Source organism: Globicephala melas, chromosome 9, assembly GCF_963455315.2.
Source record: "Globicephala melas chromosome 9, mGloMel1.2, whole genome shotgun sequence".
NCBI classification, from domain to species: Eukaryota; Metazoa; Chordata; class Mammalia; order Artiodactyla; family Delphinidae; genus Globicephala; species Globicephala melas.
The window spans coordinates 56,899,698-56,925,460 of NC_083322.1; the positions used below are offsets into that span (position 1 = coordinate 56,899,698).

The 25,763-nt window shown below is 38.9% G+C and overlaps 1 protein-coding gene across 1 annotated transcript in view; it reads right to left on the reverse strand.

Moving 5' to 3' along the window:
* Positions 1 to 8,459: 8,459 nt before the first annotated feature.
* Positions 8,460 to 25,763, reverse strand: part of BET1 (Bet1 golgi vesicular membrane trafficking protein) — a 34,824-nt gene continuing 17,520 nt past the window's right edge. The window contains exon 4 of the mRNA XM_030857256.2: positions 8,460 to 9,646. Coding sequence (XP_030713116.1) covers positions 9,491 to 9,646 — 156 coding nt within the window. The 3' untranslated portion in view covers positions 8,460 to 9,490. The remainder of the gene's footprint in view (positions 9,647 to 25,763) is intronic.

The window sequence follows — 25,763 nt, forward strand, 5'->3', positions numbered from 1 at the left end:
AGCATAAAGCATAAAGCACTGTCTGCCGCATTCCAGTTTTCTTCCCTCAGTAATTATGAAGCTCAGAGATGGGACCTCCCTCAATGTAAGCACAGAGGATAACACAGAGCAGAGGTCCCTAGACAACCGACCATGGGCATGTGGCAAAGAGCAAGAAATAGACTTTGGCCTTTAAGCCACTGAGAAGTTTCTGTGGTTTGTTACGGTAGCATAAGCAAGTCTTTCTTGCCTGATGTATATATTTAGATGTTTTAAAACCAACAAAGAAACTTGCTGTCAACTCTGTTTCTTTTGAGTGACATTCACATGACAAAAGTGGTTGAAAAGCAAACACATTTGAGGGGGAGTCTAGTTGGTGATATGGACAAAACACTTGATTAAAAGGTAACCAGATCTAGCTTCAACTTTGCTACCACCGACCTCTGAGACGTTAGGCAATTCAACTCATGTGATGATCTCATAGTTTTATCACTTTTTAAATGGTGGTTTGGATCACATTGCCCCTAAAATCCATTTCACAACCATTAGCTTTAAAAAAAAAAAAAGTATTTTTACTGTTTCTTGTAATAAAAGAAGCAGGCAGGGGTCAGAAATAATAACTTAAAATTAACTACTTTAATTCTTGTAGAATAAAAATTTATGTGGCTTTTATTTTTCTTAATGACATCTTTTCTGCAGTTTATGTAGTTATAGACTTACATTTTTTAAAGGTTGATATTCTACTTATTAAACGTATTTATCCTATGAATTAAAAAGTTGTATCAATTTCCCACATATTTTATAGTTCTTAACTTTTAAGAAACAATTTATTCTAGATAATAAGCTTCACTGGATACTATTAAACTCAGAGACATTCATCTAGCCATTTAAAACATTTTAATAAAAGCTATATTCCCCCTCTATCCCAAACAGATCTTAACCAGTTATTTCTGTGTGCCTATTATTTTTTTTAGTTGTATTGTAAAATCCTTATGTGTAAGTAACATAAAATAGCTGCAAGTAAGCAGAAAGGGCAGTTGCATGGATAGGAACTGTACAGAAGTTTAATAGCTGCTGAATGGCAATTAGGGAGAGGTTGAAGGAGAGAGAGCCCCTGTGTTCTTTAGATAGAGTACCAGAGCCTGTAAACAATGAATTCTTCCTTAATTAAGGAAAAAACATTCTCTTCTCTGAAAAAAACATTCCTTAGTTAAGGAAAAAACATCCTCTTCCCTTATGAATCCCAAATTCATAAAGATGGACTGAGAATCTACTTATAAGGCATTTTTTTCTTTTTTTAAAAAACAGCAGAAGTGAAGTCATCATCTTACATTATCCAGGCTTATAGAAGACTTTACAGGTAGCACCTTCCTGTGTTCCCTCCTCTCAGAAAGAAACTATTAGACCTCATAGTTTGTGGAACAAGAAAAAGTCTTCTATATGACAAAAATCCCACTGTGTTGCCTGTAGGAATCGTGATCAATATTTTTACATTTGGAAAATAAACATTTACTTGATTGCATCTTCCTTCCATTTAAGATTGAGAAAGTTTTTATTTATTTTTTCCATTACTGAAGTTTAAATCTCTCTTGACATGATGATGTCCCTGAATGAATGAGTGAAAGGAAATTTAAGTGCAGTTGCAGGTGTACGTAGAATCAGAATGTTTTATGTAATAGAATATATACATACATGTATATAATTCTGTTTTCTTTTTTTTTCTCTCCTTCAGCAAAGTGAGACCTTTTGGAATAGCATCCAGTTTCTTCCTCTAGACCTCTATGATGATGTGAGCCTTTTAAATTACTTTAGCAAATATAAGTTGTCTGTTTTATGTTTATGTATGACCCAGAAGGATGTTCAAATGATGAATCAGATCAGCATGTCCCTAATCAGCTGCTACTTATAGCTCAAAGGAAAGTAATATCAGTGTATAGACTAAAAATATCATCAATATCATACTCCTAAGAGGTAAGTTACCTAGTTAAAAATGAAACATGCCTTTTTTTGTTTTTTTGTTTTTTTTGTGGTATGTGGGCCTCTCACTGTTGTGGCCTCTCCCGTTGTGGAGCACAGGCTCCGGATGCGCAGGCTCCGCGGCCATGGCTCACGGGCCCAGCCACTCCACGGTATGTGGGATCTTCCCGGACCAGGGCACGAACCCGTGTCCCCTGCATCGGCAGGCGGACTCTCAACCACTGCGCCACCAGGGAAGCCCTCAAGGTACTTTTTTTTCTTTAAAATGTTCTCCTCATGTTCATCTTCTTCATTCTATGTACAATTGTCCTCTTACTAAAGAAATACATTTAAGACTTCTTCATCTTTAATGTTTGCACTGTTAATATGTTGTGCCTAGCTGTGGGGCTTTGCTTCTTTTCTTTCCTTTATAACCTGTTTGCATTGTAGTGTGGCATATCGATCTGAGAACTCAGTAATTTTTTTCAATTTCTGGAGAATTTTCATTCATTATCTCTTTCAAAACTTGCCTCATTTCCATTTTCTCAATTTTCACTTTGGGAATATTAGATATATGTTGGAATTCTCATTTTACAAATCACTATAAATTCTATAATCCTGTGAACAGACCAGAAATTTTTAGCTCTGAAAATTCAAGGTAGACTTAAAGAGCAGAGTTACTAAGTTGCTAATATTTATCACTTGCCTTTCATGGATGAAAATGGACTGCCTGTTCTGAAAGATAAAAAATGAAGCTTCCATTTCCCCTGATTTACTTTTTCAGCAGATATCAAGATAACAGATGTGAAGAAAGTGATGACTATATTGTCAGTGGTAGGAAAGTGTGGGCCACCCAAGAATGCTATGCTCACTGGATGTGCATGTCTCCACTAGTATGGAACGTCCCATTCTCTGACCTTGATCTGGGTGCCAGTGAAGTTCTCTGGTAAGTGAGAAGCCACCACTTACATTAATGACTAGGTGGGTTGCACATCTTGTTGTAGCGCTTTGAGTTACATGCAAACATCTTGGCTAAGGACAGTAGTCAAGTCTAGTTAGTCAGAAACAGGAAAAAAAAATTCTTAAAACAACCTAGGTTTTCTGGAGTAGAATGCTCTACCCATCTGATCCCCTTGGGTCAGAGATGTTGATAAACCTCTTCTGTTTTTAAATGTGATTGGTGGTGGAAGAAGAGGAATATTAAATGGCTTTCCTCAACTCCTCTGCCACTTGTGCCTGATTAAGTGGTGTCTGTCCTTGACCTCTTAGGCAGAGCGTTCAATTTTAGCCCATCTTCCTTCAGCTTTAAAAAGTCAAAAACATTAGAATTTTAAATTAGCAATAATTTTGGCCCCTAATTAGCCTAACGGCTACCGTACTGTGCCTCAGATATTCAGAGAAACTCAGCTCATAACTGAACTTGGAATGTTATTTATCATGCCACACATTTTTATTAAGGGCTTTCTATGGTCTCAGCACTGGAATTTTAGTCAGAGGTAATAAAAACGACATGTTCTCTAGTAGGAAACATCAACTTATTCACCAGACACTTCTGGAGATCTACTACAGTCTAATATTGGTAGACACCCTGTCCTCGGCATTCAGGTTTTCACCAAGCCTTTGGAAGAGGTCATTTCGTGGGAATTTTGAGGATGAAACAGTATGTAATCAGTAAAAAGAATGTATACTCATTGCTCTCCTTTAAAAAGCTCTCTGTGTGAATAGAACTATTTTAGTACTAACTTTAAATTGTTCAGTCACGAGAAGTAAATGCAAAGTAAAGATAGTTTAAGGGAGCAGAATAGCATACCCCATTCAGAAATTTGCTTGTCTTTCAAGCAATAACATAGAAGAGAATCCATTAATATTGAAGGAATTTTAATCTAATAGTATGGAATTGGTGTGTGTGTGCACACGCACACAAAACAAATTCAACTTACCTTTAAAAATGTTTAAATAATGTTCAAATAATTTAAACATAAATATACATTAATGTGAGATTAAAATATTTTAAAAGACTTTTTGAAGACACTAAGCATTAAATCTGTACGTGAGCAGACTAAAGCATTCCAGTCCAATAAATTTTCTGAAATACAGGTTATCTCACATAACAATTACACTCCAGTTTTCTTGAAAGTAAGAGAGCTTAGCTTATATGCTTTAAAGCCAATGGATTATTCAATAATGCAGAAAGCTTCATAAATTATCAACTTACAGGATGATTTATTCATTAATGAGATAAAGTTGAGGAATAATTATAAATACTTATAAAATATAAATTAATGACAGCAAAGTTTTTCATTATACAATATCTGTTTTATCTGGACTTTTACTTCAGCTGTGCTATGATTTTTCTGCTCATTTCCAAATTCACTGTAGGCATGAAAGAAGTCATAAATACTGACATAAGCAGATTCAGCTGTCTGCTTTCATGTGACTCACCACGATAATGGATCTTTGAAAAAGCACAGTAAGAACAATTTTTATACAATTATGTATATAAAATTGATCCTTGTTGAAGTTGCAAAGTTGACCTATTAGTAAAAAGAAACCATTAAACATTAATTTTTCTTTTTAAGCGTTGTAAACACTTTGTAGAATACTAACATTTACAATGGATAATGTGGTTATATTTTGCATTATCCTTTACTATTAAAGTTACAGATGATTAATTAAGCTTTTGTGAATTTTCAAGTCTCACACCTAATATATGGATGATTTTTTTGGTCAAAAACATTTTATGTGTATTTCAATCTTTCTGTTCATTTTGAAGATTAGGAAAGATTATTTTAAGACCTGGACTTGGCCCTTTGCAGAGCTCTTCAGTGCATATGGTAGTCCTTTAAAGGCTCATGAAAAACTCTTCTCAAAGGACGAGCAGATGAGACCTGAACACCTCAGCTAAGGTAACATTTGTCTATAAAGAGGAAAGCTTTATAAAATATCCAGAACAATTCCTGCACTCTGTTTGAACATTTAACTGGAGGGAAAAGCATAGAGAACAACAATAATCAGCTACCTTTTAAAATATATAATTTGTACACAGTATTTGAACTACCAGAAAATGGGAGATCAATAAATGTAGCATGAGTTTACCCGTAAATATTGAGAAAAAAAGTTGACATATGACATTGAAAAAAATATTATTCTGGTTAATTTATCAATTTAAGTTCATGTTGCCTGAGTTTTTTCCTATTAAAATATAAGTGTGAGATTCTCATTTAGGAAACAAATAACTTCTACATTTTTAAAAAGAATGTTTATCATCAATGTAACCAGTGGTGTACTAGAGCCTGCTTGTACCACATTATTAGATCCAGTTGTCCGTCTGTTTTCATAACTCTGTGTTCAGTGCTGTTACATTTGGTAGCTTGAAATCAAGTATGGTGGAAATATTTATACCACAGAAATTAAAAATTACTATGAATCAATCCCCCCACCCCCAAGAGAGCTGGTTTACCAGTATATATCATTAAATATAAATATATAATGAAAAAAATGTGAAATTTGCTTGGAGTCAAAATCTAACATTCCAGTAGGGGAATGTTTTCGTTTTTTGTTTTCAGTGAAGGTTATAAAAGATTAATGTGATTCTTATCAAAATTCACTATGCTTTATTAAAATATTATCAAAGTATGTTGAAGTTCATCAGAAAGAATAAATTGAATAGATATGTGCTGGCTATTAATATGCTATGAAACTACAATAATTAAAATAGTGTGGTATTGGTGCAAGGATAAAGAAAGTGAATGGAACAAAATACATATACAAGAAAATGACCCTGTCATGTACTGTAACAACATATAAGGAGAAAAAAAAGGTGTTAATATTTACTGTGGGAATAACTGGTTGGCACTTAGTAAATTAAAAATAAAATCATTTGTGCCCCTCACCTCATACCATTAATCAATATTTCAAAATAGAAGAAAGTTAAAAATTTAACGATAGAAAAAGTAAAAAGGAAATGGAGTGTTTATAACTTTTTAGCAAGTAGAAAACTAAGCTCTCTCCCTCCAAAATTCTGCTTCCAGAAAGTTAAAAAATCTGTTGTTCTCACTCCAATAATTCAAGCCAGATACACTCAAAAGTCACAGGTTTAAAAAAAAATACCATCAGATGGCCAAGGATACAAAGAAACATAAATGAACTAAATTCCAGAAAATGATGACTCTTCCCAGAAAAGACCAACAGCTGCTTTTATCCTTGGCAGGATTTTGAGAGCGGGAGAAAGCAGCCAAAATTCTGTCTGGCTGGTGTGATTAAAATTCCCAAGTGCCCATCCACAGACCCACAAAAGCAACAGCCACCATTGAGTGCCAGGAACCCATTTGAAGTTCTTTATAAGGAATATCATTTTTTAAATCATAATAACCCTATGAGTGTATTACTGCTACCTATATACAATTTTTATTCCTGTTTTACAAATAAAGTAACTGAGGTGGAGAGGTCATCAGCCCAAAGTTATGATGTGAATGGTAGAGCCAGGATTTATGCTCAGGCAGTGTGACTGCACAGCTTTCAGTCTTAGCTACAATGCTATTCCACTTTCCAGTAAATATTGAGTCAAAGTTTATCCATCAATATGGCCTGATAAACATATTTGCTAACTGAATAAACCCAAATTATCAAGCACTTTTCCCACTTTTTCTACAAGGAAGCAAATTCAATACATACAATTAGAAATTTAAGAGCACTGAAAAATTAGGAAAACTAGTTTGGTAGAAACAGAAGCTTTTTATGGGTGCAGGTGCTAGGGTTTTCTGCTCCAGAATTCTGATGCTTCAAATGTTGCCCATTTGTTTTAGATTTGACAACGATTCTCTGGTCAAGAATTAATTTACATGCTGATTTAAATTCTATCACTATTATGTATAATTCTCCCTTTCCTCATTGTGGAAACCTATGCCTGGCATCTGTAAGGGATGGAGCAGGTAAGTTAAACTTTCTATTATTTGCAAATGTGTCAGCACACTTCCAAAGACCAACTCCTAGTGAAATGAAGTGACCAGGTATTTTTGCGGAAAAAACTTTGGACACTTGAGATTTTTCTAAAGCTGCTTTCCCATTTAAAATATAGGATTTATAGTGTGCTACCCACCACCCAACCACCTACAAATCTTACGCTGCTTGACTAAAAATTCAAAATAATGTGGATATTTTGTTCAGTTATTACAATCAACCTCCCCAACACCAATAGCAATAAAGTCCTTTTCAGATTTAGCAATGAGTTTGTAAAGGATTATGAAGAATTAGAACTTGTCCATATTTGATGTTTTCCCCAAATTTTATTTCTCGAAGTACTTTTTCCTAGGGGTCCCTAAGCAGAAGGAAGAAAGAGGTGCTGGCAGAAGGATCCCTGATAGGGCAGAGACAAACCTTTCCAGAGTTCCCTGCCTGCCAGGACTCTCAGCAAAGGCAGTAATGGGGAGGGGTGATATAAAATGCTGGTTAGGGACCTATTTTAGGCAGCTCTTAAAAAAGAATTGTAAAATATGAAATGCTGGATAATGCAGTGATGAGAATCACTTTTACATAACCCCAAACCCCCTTTCCTGAAATCCTCCCGTCCTTGATAATAGCCAACATTGAAATAGTGTTTTAATACTTTACAAAGTACTTTCTTATAATAGCCAAACCTTAATCTTGAAATCCATCCTTCTCTTGCCATCATTGCTTTTCCTGAGGCTTTGATCTCACCTATTTCCATTGTTGATTCTCTTGTTTCCATCTTCTGGTCATTTTTTTTAGCCTTCTCTTCTTCCCTTTTCTGCAATTTTAATTATTGACAATGATTTTTGAGTTTTCTCTGAGCTCTGATGTTAAATAGTTGGCAGAGGACACAGTTAAATAATTCTTGAAAAACAATCTCTAATTGTCTGATACAAATTTCCACTTGGAGGTCATATCCTCACCTCAAACTTACTGTCTTGCCCTTAAATTTACTCCCTTTTCTGACATGTCTGTTCATGATATGGAGAACTAACATTTATTGAGTCATTATCATGTCTTTCCAATATATTATCTTCTTCTCACAATAATCTTATGAAATAGATGATTAAATGAAGAAACAGGCCCGCAAACACTGAGCAAGTGAAGGAATGGAGATTTGAACCCAGGTCATCTAACCCAAACCAGTGTCCCTCACCTCACACCTCAGGCCTGTCTCTTACATGCTGTCACTTAACCCTCTCAGCTCTAGAGTTTTAACCTGTCAGGTGGAGGCCCAAATGACAACAAGCGGAGCAAGAAAAGATAGGCCTAAATTTGATAGGTTAAGTAGGGATGAGCAAAAAAGGATCGCAAACTCAGGAAAATCAAAAATAGATTTTTAAATAAAAATTTAAAGAATTAAAGAGAATTTTGAAACCAGTCATGATTTATCGCATTTGTTTGCAGCAAGTTCTGAAATAATACAAATATGTTAAGCTTTCCTGAGTTTGTTCTGAGTTTTCAGAACCACTTCTCAGTCTATGGAGGAAAAAAAAAGAGAGAGACTTGAACAAAGAAGCAACAAAGTCAATTAATGTATTTCATTAAAAATTTTATTTTTGGAGCCCATAAATGGGCAAATTCCAAAATAGTAGCAATACGGAGTATTTCACATTTTAATATCTCTTTCTATTCAACAGTCCACTTTTGTATTTTGTTTTCTATAGACAAATACACTGGATTAAAGTAACAGTGCCCTTAACTGCAAGGTCAATGCCTGAGTATTTCCAATATTTATTCTGAGCACATAATAAAGCAGAGGCAATTACTTTTCTTGAACATTTTATTTCCATTCAGAGCTTAGCAATTACTTTAGCTTCACATTATTCTGTCATAAGTGATAACCAAATGGCCTAAGTAGCTAAAATCATAAAACTATTATAAGCCAAGTCAATGGTATATATATAAAGTTAATAGAAAATGACAACTATACGGGTACACATTTGTTTTGAACCTTACTAGAAATATGCCAAAATAACAAGTTTTATTAAAGAATGAGGTCCTTGGGCAGAAACAGAAGAAGAGTCATATCATCAAAAATTATTAGGAAACCTGTAGGTAAAAAGAAATCAGCCTACAATTTTAACCAAATAAAGGAGAAAAGGAGAGTACGTCATCAGGGGTGATGACAGTTCAGGAAAATACATTTACCATCCATCACAAACTTTCTCACCACCTCAAAAGCTCAGCACAAGGCTCTCCAGGCATTGTTATTTTCCACTGTTTCTTTATGTGGAACATAAACCTACATTTATGGTAACAACAGGATATTATACTGCTATTTAACCTGACAGCAAAAACAGGAAAAAAACTTATTAGGGCCAGGCTGACCTCGGACCATCTCAATACCCCTGAAAATAGGGGCAAAAAATGAATCATTAAGAAACAGTATTCAAAGAGCACTGTATTATCTAATGTGATTTATAAAACAAGTAAAATTCAGTAATGTTCGATGGAAAATGCCATAGTGTTATTTGAAATTTAGGAATGTTTTGATGCTGATTTTTTACTGAAGTGGTACTCCAAGCCGTTAAGTTGGAACAAATTCCAAACTCAGTGACTTGCATCACCTCAGTTTAATAATCCAATAAATGACAAAAAAGACAAACAATGAAAACAGCATCATATAGCACAGCAGCTTTGTTTGGCTCCCTCTGGATAAAATCTTCAGTTTTCCCATGGTTTTACCTAGAAATCCAGTTGTAGAATCAAACTGTGAATCCTATGAGGAGAAAAGGAAAACAGAATATACTAGTTGAATTCTAATATTCTACACATGCATATTTAAGTAATTTAATATACTGTTATTAGAATACATTTTTAATGACATTTTCTATGTTTAATCAATTCAGGACTCTGTTTATAACTTAATCAGCTTGATTACTCCATGCAAAATAATTTTCTCAATAAATAAAAAGCTCTTTCATTATCCAATAAACATTCTTTCAGCTCGGGAGCAATTCAAAACCCCAAAGTATTTAGGTTTATTCCAATTATGTGGATTAAAAAATATTAATAAAGTAAGTAGTTTATCTACTATCACACAGGTTTTTTCCCACTTTTTGTTGGGGCATTGCTCTCCAAGGTCAAATGGTGGGCTGCTTCCCAGTACAGAATTCAACCAAAATTTAATATGGTTAGCAGTTAAATGTACCTTTACTTTTAAGATCCTTTTATTTACATAGTTGACTTAGAAGGTCAGCAGAGTCTATTAAAAGTTAAGAGAGTATCATGTAGAGGTGGTAAAATGTGGTACAGACTACAAATACGGATGGGGAAAGACAACCACCATGGGTGTGGAGGAAACGGAACCCTCTTGCACTGTTGACGGGAATGTAAATTAATACAGCCACTATGGACAACAGTATGGCGGTTCCTTAAAAAACTATAAGTTGAACTACCATAAGAACCAGCAATCACACTACTGGGCATATACCCTGAGAAAACCATAATTCAAAAAGAGTCATGGGGGACTTCCGGGAAGATGGCGGAAGAGTAAGACGCGGAGATCACCTTCCTCCCCACAGATACACCAGAAATACATCTACGCGTGGAACAACTCCTACGGAGCACCTACTGAACGCTGGCAGAAGACCTCAGACCGCCCTCAGACCGTGGGGGCAAGGAACCCCCCACGTACCTGGTTAGGGCAAAAGAAAAAACTAAACAGAGACAAAAGGATAGGGACGGGTCCTGCACCAGCAGGAGAGAGCTGTGAAGGAGGAAAAGTGTCCACACACTAGGAAGCCCCTTCGCGGGCGGAGACTTCGGGTGGGGGAGCTTGGGAGCCGCGGAGGAGAGCACAGCAACAGGGGTGCGGAGGGCAAAGCGGAGAGATTCCAGCACAGAGGATCGGGCCGACCGGCACTCACCAGCCGAGAGGCTTGTCTGCTCGCCCACTGGGGCGGGCGGGGCTGGGAGCTGAGGCTCCGGCTTCTGTCCGAGCGCCGGGAGAGGACTGAGGTTGGCGGCGTGAACACAGCATGCAGGGGGTTAGTGCACCGCGGCTAGCCGGGAGGGAGTCCGGGGAAAAGTCTGGACCTGCCGAAGAGGCAAGAGACTTTTTCTTTGCTCTTTGTTTCCTGGTGCACGAGGAGAGGGGATTAAGAACGCTGCTTAAGAGAGCTCCAGAGACGGGCGCGAGCCGCGGCTAAAAGTGCGGAAAACAGAGACAGACATGAGATGCTAAGGCCGCTGCTGCCGCCACCAAGAAGCCTGTGTGCAAACACAGGTCACTATCCACACCCCCTTCCGGGGAGCCTGTGCAGCCCGCCACTGCCAGGGTCCCGGGATCCAGGGACAACTCCCCCAGGAGAACGCACGGTGCGCCTCAGGCTAGCAACGTCACGCTGGCCTCTGCCGCCACAGGCCCGCCCCATACTCCGTGACCCTCCCTACCCCCCGGCCTGAGTGAGCCAGAGCCTCCGAATCAGCGGCTCCTTTAACCCCGTCCTGTCTGAGCAAAGAACAGACGCCCTCCGGTGACCTACACGCACAGGCGGGGCCAAATCCAAAGCTGAGCCCCTGGGAACTGTGAGAACAAAGAAGAGAAAGGGAAATCTCTCCCAGCAGCCTCAGAAGCAGCGGATTAAAGCTCCACAATCAACTTGATGTACCCTGCATCTGTGGAATACATGAATAGACAACGAATCATCCCAAATTAAGAAGCCCTGTGGATGAAAGGCTCTTCGTGCTGCAGCCAGGAGTCAGTGCTGTGCCTCTGAGGTGGGAGAGCCAACTTCAGGACACTGGTCCACAAGAGGCCTCCCAGCTGCACATAATATCAAACAGCGAAAATCTCCCAGAGATCTCCATCTCAACGCCAGCACCCAGCTTCACTCAACAACCAGCAAGCTACAGTGCTGGACACCCAATGCCGGACATCCTATGCCAAACAACTAGCAAGACGGGAACACAGCCCCACCCATGAGCAGAGAGGCTGACCAAAATCATAAGTCTACAGACACCCCAAAACACACCACCAGACGTGGACCTGCCCACCAGAAAAACAAGATCCAGCCTCATCCACCAGAACACAGGCACTAGTCCCCTCCACCAGGAAGCCTACACAACCCACTGAACCAACCTTAGCCACTGGGGACAGACACAAAAAACAACAAGAATTATGAACCTTCAGCCTGCAAAAAGGAGACCCCAAACACAGTAAGATAAGCAAAATGAAAAGACAGAAAAACACACAGCAGATGAAGGAGCAAGATAAAAACCCACCAGACCTAACAAACAAAGAGGAAATAGGCAGTCTACCTGAAAAAGAATTCAGAATAATGATAGTAAAGATGATCCAAAATCTTGGAAATAAAATAGACAAAATGCAAGAATCCATTAACAAGGACCTAGAAGAACTAAAGATGAAACAAACAATGATGAACATCACAATAAATGAAATGAAAAATAGATGGGATCAATAGCAGAATAACTGAGGCAGAAGAACGGATAAGTGACCTGGAAGATAAAATAGTGGAAATAACTACTGCAGACCAGAATAAAGAAAAAAGAATGAAAAGAACTGAGGACAGTCTCAGAGACCTCTGGGACAACATTAAACGCACCAACATTCGAATTATAGGGGTTCCAGAAGAAGAAGAGAAAAAGAAAGGGACTGAGAAAATACTTGAAGAGATTATAGTTGAAAACTTCCCTAATATGGGAAAGGAAATAGTTAATCAAGTCCAGGAAGCACACAGAGTCCCATACAGGATAAATCCAAGGAGAAATACGCCAAGACACATATTAATCAAACTGTCAAAAATTAAATACAAAGAAAACATATTAAAAGCAGCAAGGGAAAAACGACAAATAACACACAAGGGAATCCCCATAAGGTTAACAGCTGATCTTTCAGCAGAAACCCTGCAAGCCAGAAGGGAGTGGCAGGACATACTGAAAGTGTTGAAGGAGAAAAACCTGCAACCAAGATTACTCTACCCAGCAAGGATCTCATTCAGATTTGATGGAGAAATTAAAACCTTTACAGACAAGCAAAAGCTGAGACAGTTCAGCACCACCAAACCAGCTCTACAACAACTGCTAAAGGAACTTCTCTAGGCAAGAAACAAAAGAAGGAAAAGACCTACAATAAGGAATCCAAAACAATTAAGAAAATGGGAATGGGAACACACATATCGATATTACCGTAAATGTAAATGGACTAAATGCTCCCACCAAAAGACACAGATTGGCTGAATGGATACAAAAACAAGACCCATATATTTGCTGTCTACAAGAGACCCACTTCAGACCCAGAGACACATACAGACTGAAAGTAAGGGGATGGAAAAAGATATTCCATGCAAATGGAAACCAAAAGAAAGCTGGAGTAGCAATTCTCATATCAGACAAAATAGACTTTAAAACAAAGACTATTAGAAGAGACAAAAAAGGACACTACATAATGATCAAGGGATCGATCCAAGAAGAAGATATAACAATTGTAAATATTTATGCACCCAACATAGCAGCACCTCAATACATAAGGCAAATACTAACAGCCATAAAAGGGGAAATTGACAGTAACACATTCATAGTAGGGGACTTTAACACCCCACTTTCACCAATGGACAGATCATCCAAAATGAAAATAAATAAGGAAACACAAGCTTTAAATGATACATTAAACGAGATGGACTTAATTGATATTTATAGGACATTCCATCCAAAAACAACAGAATACACATTTTTCTCTAGTGCTCATGGAACATTCTCCAGGATAGATCATATCTTGGGTCACAAATCAAGCCTTGGTAAATTGTATCAAGTATCTTTTCCGACCACAAAGCCATGAGACTCGATATCAATTACAGGAAAAGATCTGTAAAAAATACAAACACGTGGAGGCTAAACAATACACAACTTAATAACGAAGTGATCACTGAAGAAATCAAAGAGGAAATAAAAAAATACCTAGAAACAAATGACAATGGAGACACGTTGACTCAATATCTATGGGATGCAGCAAAAGCAGTTCTAAGAGGGAAGTTTATAGCAATACAATCCTACCTTAAGAAACAGGAAACATCTCGAATAAACAAACTAACCTTGCACCTAAAGCAATTAGAGAAAGAAGAACAAAAAAACCCCAAAGTTAGCAGAAGGAAAGAAATCATAAAAATCAGATCAGAAATAAATGAAAAGGAAATGAAGGAAAAGATAGCAAAGATCAATCAAACTAAAAGGTGGTTCTTTGAAAGGATAAATAAAATTGATAAACCATTAGCCAGACGCATCAAGAAAAAAAGGGAGAAGACTCAAATCAATAGAATTAGAAATGAAAAAGAAGAAGTAACAACTGACACTGCAGAAATACAAAAGATCATGAGAGATTACTACAAGCAACTCTATGCCAATAAAATGGACAACCTGGAAGAAATGGACAAATTCTTAGAAAGGCACAACCTGCCAAGACTGAATCAGGAAGAAATAGAAAATATGAACAGACCAATGACAAGCACTGAAATTGAAACTGTGATGAAAAATCTTCCAACAAGCAAAAGCCCAGGACCAGATGGCTTCACAGGCGAATTCTATCAAACATTTAGAGAAGAGCTATCACCTATCCTTCTCAGACTCTTCCAAAATATAGCAGAGGGAGGAACACTCCCCAACTCATTCTACGAGGCCACTATCACCCTGATACCAAAACCAGACAAGGATGTCACAAAGAAAGAAAACTACAGGCCAATATCACTGATGAATATAGATGCAAAGATCCTCAACAAAATACTAGCAAACAGAATCCAACAGCACATTAAACGGATCATACACCATGATCAAGTGGGGTTTATTCCAGGTATGCAAGGATTCTTCAATATACGCAAATAAATCAACGTGATACACCATATTAACAAATTGAAGGAGAAAACCATATGATCATCTCAATAGATGCAGAGAAAGCTTTTGACAAAATTCAACACCCATTTATGATAAAAACCCTGCAGAAAGTAGGCATAGAGGGAACTTTCCTCAACATAATAAAGGCCATATATAACAAACCCACAGCCAACATCGTCCTCAATGGTGAAAGCATTTCCACTAAGATCAGGAACAAGACAAGGTTGCCCACTCTCACCACTCTTATTCAACATAGTTTTGGAAGTTTTAGCCACAGCAATCAGAGAAGAAAAGGAAATAAAAGGAATCCAAATCGGAAAAGAAGAAGTAAAGCTGTCACTGTTTGCAGATGACATGATACTATACATAGAGAATCCTAAAGATGCTACCAGAAAACTACCAGAGATAATCAACGAATTGGTAAAGTTGCAGGATACAAAATTAATGCACAGAAATCTCTGGCATTCCTATACACTAAGGATGAAAAATCTGAAAGTGAAATCAAGAAAACACTCCCATTTACCATTGCAACAAAAAGAATAAAATATCTAGGAATAAACCTACCTAAGGAGACAAAAGATCTGTATGCAGAAAATTATAAGACACTGATGAAAGAAATTAAAGATGATACAAATAGATGGAGAGATATACCATGTTCTTGGATTGGAAGAATCAACACTGTGAAAATGACTCTACTACCCAAAGCAATCTACAGATTCAATGCAATCCCTATCAAACTACCACTGGCATTTTTCACAGAACTAGAACAAAAAATTTCGCAATTTGTATGGAAACACAAAACACCCCGAATAGCCAAAGCAATCTTGAGAACGAAAAATGGAGCTGGAGGAATCAGGCTTCCTGACATCAGGCTATACTACAAAGCTACAGTAATCAAGACAGTATGGTACTGGCACCAAAACAGAAATATAGATCAATGGAACAGGATAGAAAGCCCAGAGATAAACCCACGCACCTATGGTCACCTTATCTTTGACAAAGGAGGCAGGAATGTACAGTGGAGAAAGGACAGCCTCTTCAATAAGTGGTGCTGGGAAAACTGGACAGCTACATGTAAAAGTATGAGATTAGATCACTCCCTAACACCATACACAAAAATAAGCTCAAAATGGATTAAAGACCTAAAGGTAAGACCAGAAACTATCAAACTCTTAGAGGAAAACATAGGCAGGACACTCTATGACATGAATCACAGCAAGGTCCTTTTTGACCCACCTCCTAGAGAAATGGAAATAAAAACAAAAATAAACAAATGGGACCTAATGAAACTTCAAAGCTTTTGCGCAGCAAAGGAAACCATAAAGAAGACCATAAGACAACCCTCAGAATGGGAGAAACTATTTGCAAATGAAGCAACTGACAAAGGATTAATCTCCAAAATTTATAAGCAGCTCATGCAGCTTAATAACAAAAAAGCAAACAACCCAATCCAAAAATGGGCAGAAGACCTAAATAGACATTTCTCCAAAGAAGATATAGAGTGCCAACAAACACATGAAAGAATGCTCAACATCACTAATCATTAGAGAAATGCAAATCAAAACTACAATGAGATATCATCTCACACCAGTCAGAATGGCCATCATCAAAAAATCTAGAAACAATAAATGCTGGAGAGGGTGTGGAGAAAAGGGAACCCTCTTGCACTGTTGGTGGGAATGTAAATTGATACAGCCACTGTGGAGAACAGTATAGAGTTTCCTTAAAAAGCTACAAATAGAACTACCATATGACCCAGCAATCCCAGTACTGGGCATATACCCTGAGAAAACCATAATTCAAAAAGAGTCATGTACCAAAATGTTCATTGCAGCTCTATTTACAATAGCCCAGAGATGGAAACAACCTAAGTGTCCATCATCGGATGAAAGTATAAAGAAGATGTGGCACATATATACAATGGAATATTACTCAGCCATAAAGAGAAACGAAATTGAGCTATTTGTAATGAGGTGGATAGACCTAGAGTCTGTCATACAGAGTGAAGTCAGAAAGAGAGAGACAAATGCCGTATGCTAACACATATATATGGAATTTAAGAAAAAAAAAGTCATGAAAAACCTAGGGGCAAAACAGGAATAAAGACACAGACTTACTAGAGAATGGACTTGAGGCTATGGGGAGGGGGAAGTGTAAACCGTGACTAAGCGAGAAAGAGGCATGGACATATATACACTACCAAACGTAAGGTAGATAGCTAGTGGGAAGCAGCCGCATAGCACAGGGAGATCAGCTTGGTGCTTTGTGACCGCCTGGAGGGGTGGGATAGGGAGGGTGGGAGGGAGGGAGACGCAAGCGGGAAGAGACATGGGAACATATGTATATATATAACTGATTTTGTTGTGAAGCTGAAACTAACATACCATTGTAAAGCAATTATACTCCAATAAAGATGTTAAAAAAATAAAAAAATTAAAATAAAAAAATTTAAAAAAAAAAGTCATGTACCACAATGTTCATTGCAGCTCTATTTACAATAGCCAGGACATGGAAACAACCTAAGTGCCCATCAACAGATAAATGGATAAAGAAGATGTGGCACATATATACCATGGATTATTACTAAGCCATAAAAAGAAACGAAATTGAGCTATTTGTAATGAGATGGATGGACCTAGAGTCTGTCATACAGAGTGAAGTAAGTCAGAAAGAGAAAGGCAAATACCGTATACTAACACACATATACGGGATTTAAGAAAAAAAAATGTCATGAAGAACCGAGGGGTAAGACAGGAATAAAGACACAGACCTACTAGGGAATGGACTTGAGGATATGGGGAGGAGGAAGGGTGAGCTGTGACAAAGTGAGAGAGTGGCATGGACATATATACACTACCAAACATAAAATAGATAGCTAGTGGGAAGCAGCCACATAGCACAGGGAGATCAGCTCAGTGCTCTGTGACCACCTAGAGGGGTGGGATAGGGAGGGTGGGAGTGAGACGCAAAAGGGAAGAGATATGGGAACATACGTGTATGTATAACTGATTCACTTTGTTATAAAGCAGAAACTAACACATCATTGTAAAGCAATTATACTCCAATAAAGATGTAAACAAAAAAGATGTGGCACATATATACAATGGAATATTAGCCATAAAAAACGAAACTGAGTTATTTGTAGTGAGATGGATGGACCTAGGGTCTGTCATACAGAGTGAAGTAAGTCAGAAAGAGAAAGGCAAATACCGTATACTAACACACATATACGGGATTTAAGAAAAAAAAATGTCATGAAGAACCGAGGGGTAAGACAGGAATAAAGACACAGACCTACTAGGGAATGGACTTGAGGATATGGGGAGGAGGAAGGGTGAGCTGTGACAAAGTGAGAGAGTGGCATGGACATATATACACTACCAAACATAAAATAGATAGCTAGTGGGAAGCAGCCACATAGCACAGGGAGATCAGCTCAGTGCTCTGTGACCACCTAGAGGGGTGGGATAGGGAGGGTGGGAGTGAGACGCAAAAGGGAAGAGATATGGGAACATACGTGTATGTATAACTGATTCACTTTGTTATAAAGCAGAAACTAACACATCATTGTAAAGCAATTATACTCCAATAAAGATGTAAACAAAAAAGATGTGGCACATATATACAATGGAATATTAGCCATAAAAAACGAAACTGAGTTATTTGTAGTGAGATGGATGGACCTAGGGTCTGTCATACAGAGTGAAGTAAGTCAGAAAAACAAATACCCTATGCTAACACATATATATGTAATCTAAAAAAAAAAAAAAAAAAGGGTTCTGAGGAACCTAGGGGCAGGACAGGAATAAAGACGTAGACATAGAGAATGGACTTGAGGACACAGGGAGGGGGAAGGATAAGCTGGGATGAAGTGAGAGAGTGGCATGGACATATATACACTACCAAATGTAAAATAGATAGTGGGAAGCAGCCACATAGCACAGGGAGATCAGCTCTATGCTTTGTGACCACCTAGAGATGTTGGATAGGGAGGGTGGAAGGGAGATGCAAAAGGGAGGAGATATGGGGATATATGTATACGTATAGCTGATTCACTTTTTTATACAGCAAAAACTAACACACCACTGTAAAGCAATTATATGCCAATAAAGATGTTAAAAAAAAAAACAGCTAGAAAAGTCCTTAAGATGAGAGCTAGGATTGACGAGAAGATGGCGGAAGAGTAAGACGCGGAGATCACCTTCCTCCCCACAGATACACCAGAAATACATCTACACGTGGAACAACTCCTACACCAGAAATACATCTACACGTGGAACAACTCCTACAGAACACCTACTGAACGCTGGCAGAAGACCTCAGACCTCCCAAAAGGAAACAAACCCCCCACGTACCTTGGTAGGGAAAAAGAAAAAAGAATAAACAGAGACAAAAGGATAGGGACGGGACCTGCACCAGTGGGAGGGAGATGTGAAGGAGGAAAGGTTTCCACACACTAGGAAGCCCCTTCGCGGGCGGAGACTGTGGGGGGCAGAGGGGGAAAGCTTTGGAGCCATGGAGGAGAGCACAGCAACAGGGGTGCGGGGGGCAAAACAGAGAATTTCCCGCACAGAGGATTGGTGCCGACCAGCAATCACCAGCCCGATAGGCTTGTCTGCTCCCCCGCCGGAGTGGGCGGGGGTGGGAGCTGAGACTCGGGCTTCGGTCGGAGTGCACAGAGAGGACTGTGGTTAGCGGCGTGAACACAGCCTGCAGGGGGTTAGTGCACCACGGCTGGCCAGGAGGGAGTCTGGGGAAAAGTCTGGACCTGCCGAAGAGGCAAGAGACTTTTTCTTCCCTCTTTGTTTCCTGGTGCGCGAGGGGAGGGGATTAAGAACGCTGCTTAAAGGAGCTCCAGAGACGGGTGCGAGACGCGGCTAAAAGCGCGAACCCCAGAGTCAGGCATGAGATGCTAAGGCTGCTGCTGCCACCACCAAGAAGCCTGTGTGCGAGCACAGGTCACTCTCCACACCTCCCTTCCGGGGAGCCTGTGCAGCCCGCCACTGACAGGGTCCTGTGATCCAGGGAAAACTACCCCGGGGAGAACACACGACGCGCCTCAGGCTGGTGCAACGACACGCTGGCCTCTGGCCTCTGCAGCCGCAGGCTCGCCCCGCACTCCGTGCCCCTCCCTACCGCTGGCCTGAGTGAGCCAGAGCCCCAGCATCAGCGGCTCCTTTAACCCCATCCTGTCTGAGCGAAGAACAGACGCCCTCCAGCGACCTACATGCAGAAGCGGGGCCAAATCCAAAGCTGAGCCCCTGGGAGCTGTGAGAACAAAGAAGAGAAAGGGAAATCTCTCCCAGCAACCTCAGAAGCAGCGGATTAAAGCTCCACAATCAACTTGATGTACCCTGCATCTGTGGAATACATGAATAGACAACGAATCATCCCAAATTAACCGTGTGGATGAAAGGCTCTTGGTGCTGCAGCCAGGAGTTAGTGCTGTGCCTCTGAGGTGGGAGAGCCAACTTCAGGACACTGGTCCACAAGAGACCTCCCAGCTCCACATAATATCAAACGGCGAAAATCTCCCAGAGATCTCCATCTCAACGCCAGCACCCAGCTTCACACATCGACCAGCAAGCTACAGTGCTGGACATCCTATGCCAAACAACTAGCAAGACAGGAACACAACCCCACCCATTAGCAGAGAGGCTGCCCAAAATCATAATAAGTCCACAGAAACCCCCAAACACACCACCAGATGTGGACCTGCCCACCAGAAAGACAAGATCCAGCCTCATCCACCAGAACACAGGCACTAGTCCCCTCCACCAGGAAGCCTACACAACCCACTGAACCAACCTTAGCCACTGGGGACAGACACCAAAAACAACAGGAACTACGAACCTGCAGCCTGCAAAAAGGAGACCCCAAACACAGTAAGATAAGCAAAATGAGAAGACAGAAAAACACACAGCAGATGAAGGAGTAAGATAAAAACCCACCAGACCTAACAAATGAAGAGGAAATAGGCAGTCTACCTGAAAAAGAATTCAGAAAAATGATAGTAAGGATGATCCAAAATCTTGGAAATAGAATAGACAAAATGCAAGAAACATTTAACAAGGATCTAGAAGAACTAAACATTAAACAAGCAATGATAAACAACACAATAAATGAAATGAAAAATACTCTAGATGGGATCAATAGCAGAATAACTGAGGCGGAAGAACGGATAAGTGACCTGGAAGATAAAAGTGTGGAAATAACTACTGCAGAGCAGAATACAGAAAAAAGATGAAAAGAACTGAGGACAGTCTCAGAGACCTCTGGGACAACATTAAACGCGCCAACATTCGAATTATAGGGGTCCCGAAAGAAGAGGAGAAAAAGAAAGGTACTGAGAAGATATTTGAAAAGATTGTAGTTGAAAACGTCCGTAATATGGGAAACGAAATAGTTAATCAAGTCCAGGAAGCACAGAGAGTCCCATACAGGATAAATCCAAGGAGAAACATGCCAAGACACATATTAATCAAACTGTCAAAAATTAAATACAAAGAAAACATATTAAAAGCAGCAAGGGAAAAACAACAAATAACATACAAGGGAATCCCCATAAGGTTAACAGCTGACATTTCAGCAGAAATTCTGCAAGCCAGAAGGGACTGGCAGGACATATTTAAAGTGATGAAGGAGAAAAACCTGCAACCAAGATAACTCTACCCAGCAAGGATCTCATTGAGATTTGATGGAGAAATTAAAACCTTTACAGACAAGCAAAAGCCAAGAGACTTCAGCACCACTAAACCAGCTTTACAAGAACTGCTAAAGGAACTTCTCTAGGCAAGAAACAGAGGAGAAAGAAAAGACCGACAATAACGAACCCAAAACAATTGAGACAATGGGAATAGGAACATACATATCGATAATTACCTTAAATGTAAATGGACTAAATGCTCCCAACAAAACACACAGATTAGCTGAACGGATACAAAAACAAGACCCATATATGTGCTGTCTACAAGAGACCCACTTCAGACCTAGGGACACATACAGACAGAAAGTAAGGGGATGGAAAAAGATACTACATGCAAAAGGAAAGCAAAAGAAAGCAGGAGTAGCAATACTCATATCCGACAAAATAGACTTTAAAATAAAGACTATTACAAGAGACAAAAAAGGACATTACATCATGATCAAGGGATCAATCCAAGAAGATACAACAATTGTAAATATTTATGCACCCAACATAGCAGCACCTCAATACATAAGGCAAATACTAACAGCCATAAAAGGGGAAATCGACAGTAACACATTCATAGTAGAGAACTGGAACACCCCACTTTCACAAATGGACATATCATCCAAAATGAAAATAAATAAGGAAACACAAGCTTTAAATGATACATTAAACAAGATGGACTTATTTGATAGTTATAGGACATTCCATCCAAAAACAACAGAATACACGTTTTTCTCTAGTGCTCATGGAGCATTCCCCAGGATAGATCATATCTTGGGTCACAAATCAAGCCTTGGTAAATTTAAGAAAACTGAAATTGTATCAAGTATCTTTTCCAACCACAAAGCCATGAGACCATATCAATTACAGGAAAAGATCTGTAAAAAATACAAACACATGGAGGCTAAACAATACACAACTTAATAACGAAGTGATCAGTGAAGAAATCAAAGAGGAAATAAAAAATACCTAGAAACAAATGACAATGGAGACACGATGACCCAAAATCTATGGGATGCAGCAAAAGAGTTCTAAGAGGGAAGTTTATAGCTATACAATCTTACCTTAGGAAACAGGAAACATCTCGAATAAACAACCTAACCTTGCACCTAAAGCAATCAGAGAAAGAAGAACCAAAAAAAACAAAATTAACAGAAGGAAAGAAATCATAAAAATCAGATCAGAAATAAATGAAAAAGAAATGAAGGAAACGATAGCAAAGATCAATAAAACTAAAAGGTGGTTCTTCAAGGAGATAAACAAAATTGATAAACCATTAGCCAGACTCATCAAGAAAAAGACGGAGAAGACTCAAATCAATAGAATTAGAAATGAAAAAGGAGAAGTAGCAACTGACACTGCAGAAATACAAAAGATCATGAGAGATTACTACAAGCAACTCTATGCCGATAAAATGGACAACCTGGAAGAAACGGACAAATTCTTAGAAAGGCACAACCTGCCAAGACTGAATCAGGAAGAAATAGAAAATACGAACAGACCAATCACAAGCACTGAAATTGAAACTGTGATTAAAAATCTTCCAACAAACAAAAGCCCAGGCCAGATGGCTTCACAGGCGAATTCTAGCAAACATTTAGTGAAGAGCTAACACCTATCCTTCTCAAACTGTTCCAAAATATAGCAGAGGGAGGAACACTCCCAAATTCCTTCTACGAGGCCACCATCACCTTGATACCAAAACCAGACAAGGATGTCACAAAGAAAGAAAACTACAGGCCGATATCACTGATGTACATAGCTGCAAAAATCCTCAACAAAATACTAGCAAACAGAATCCAACAGCACATTAAGAGGATCACACACCATGATCAAGTGGGGTTTATTCCGGGAATGCAAGGATTCTTCAATATACGCAAATCTATCAGTGAAATACACCATATTAACAAACTGAAGGAGAAAAACGATATGATCGTCTCAATAGATGCAGAGAAAGCTTTTGACAAAATTCAACACCCATTTATGATAAAAAGCTTGCAGAAAGTAGGCATAGAGGGAACTTTCCTCAACATAATAAAGGCATTATATGACAAGCCCACAGCCAACATCATCCTCAATGGTGAAAAACTGAAAGCATTTCCACTAAGATCAGGAACAAGACAAGGTTGCCCACTCTCACCACTCTTATTCAACATAGTTTTGGAAGTTTTAGCCACAGCAATCAGAGGAGAAAAGGAAATAAAAGGAATCCAAATCGGAAAAGAAGAAGTAAAGCTGTCACTGTTTGCAGATGACATGATACTATACATAGAGAATCCTAAAGATGCTACCAGAAAACTACCAGAGATAATCAACGAATTGGTGAAGTTGCAGGATACAAAATTAATGCACAGAAATCTCTTGCATTCCTATACACTAATGATGAAAAATCTGAAAGTGAAATCAAGAAAAAACTCCCATTTACCATTGCAACAAAAAGAATAAAATATCTAGGAATAAAACTACCTAAGGAGACAAAAGACCTGTATGCAGAAAATTATAAGACACTGATGAAAGAAATTAAAGATGATACAAATAGATGGAGAGATATACCATGTTCTTGGATTGGAAGAATCAACATTGTGAAAATGACTCTACGACCCAAAGCAATCTATAGATTCAATGCAATCCCTATCCAACTACCACTGGCATTTTTCACGGAACTAGAACGAAAAATTTCGCAATTTGTATGGAAACACAAAACACCCCGAATAGCCAAAGCAATCTTGAGAACAAAAAACGGAGCTGGAGGAATCAGGCACCCTGACTTCAGACTATACTACAAAGCTACAGTAATCAAGGCAGTATGATACTGGCACAGAAACAGAAAGATAGATCAATGGAACAGGATAGAAAGCCCAGAGATAAAACCACGCACATACGGTCACCTTATCTTTGATAAAGGAGGCAGGAATGTACAATGGAGAAAGGACAGCCTCTTCAATAAGTGGTGCTGGGAAATCTGGACAGGTACATATAAAAGTATCAGATCACTCCCTAACACCATACACAAAAATATGCTCAAAAGGGATTAAAGGCCTAAATGTAAGGCCAGAAACTATCAAATTCTTAGAGGAAAACATAAGCAGAACACTCTAAGACATAAATCACAGCAAGATCCTTTTTGACCCACCTCCTAGAGAAATGGAAATAAAAACAAAAATAAACAAATGGGACCTAACGAAACTTCAAAGCTTTTGCACAGCAAAGGAAACCATAAACAAGACCAAAAGACAACCCTCAGAATGGGAGAAAATATTTGCAAGTTAAGCAACTGACAAAGGAGTAATTTCCAAAAGTTACAAGCAGCTCATGCAGCTCAATAACAAAAAAACAAACAACCCAATCCAAAAATGGGCAGAAGCCCTAAATAGACATTTCTCCAAAGAAGATATACAGACTGCCAACAAAGACATGAAAGAATGCTCAACATCATTAATCATTAGAGAAATGCAAATCAAAACTACAATCAGATATCATCTCACACCAGTCAGAATGGCCATCATCAAAAAATCTAGAAACAATAAATGCTGGAGAGGGTGTGGAGAAAAGGGAACAGTCTTGCACTGCTGGTGGCAATGTGAATTGGTTCAGCTACTATGGAGAACAGTATGGAGGTTCCTTAAAAAAGTACAAATAGAACTACCATATGACCCAGCAATCCCACTACTGGGCACATAACCTGAGAAAACCAAAATTCAAAAAGAGTCATGTACCAAAATGTTCATAACAGCTCTATTTACAATAGCCCGGAGATGGAAACAACCTAAGGGCCCATCATCGAATGAATGGATAAAGAAGATGTGGCACATACAATGGAATATTACTCAGCCATAAAAAGAAACGAAATTGAGCTATTTGTAATGAGGTGGATAGACTTACAGTCTGTCATACAGAGTGAATTAAGTCAGAAAGAGAAAGATAAATACCGTATGCTAACACATATATATGGAACTTAAGAAAAAAAAAATGTCATGAAGAACCTAGGAGTAAGACAGGAATAAAGACACAGACCTACGGGAGAACGGACTTGAGGATATGGGGAGGGGGAAGGGTGAGCTGTGACAAAGCGAGAGAGAGGCATGGGCATACATACACTAACAAACGTAAGGTAGATAGCTAGTGGGAAGCAGCCGCATAGCACGGGGATATCAGCTCGGTGCTTTGTGACCGCTTGGAGGGGTGGGATAGGGAGGGTGGGAGGGAGGGAGACGCAAGAGGGAAGAGATATGGGAACATATGTATATGTACAAGTGATTCATTTTGTTATAAAGCAGAAATTAACACACCATTGTAAAGC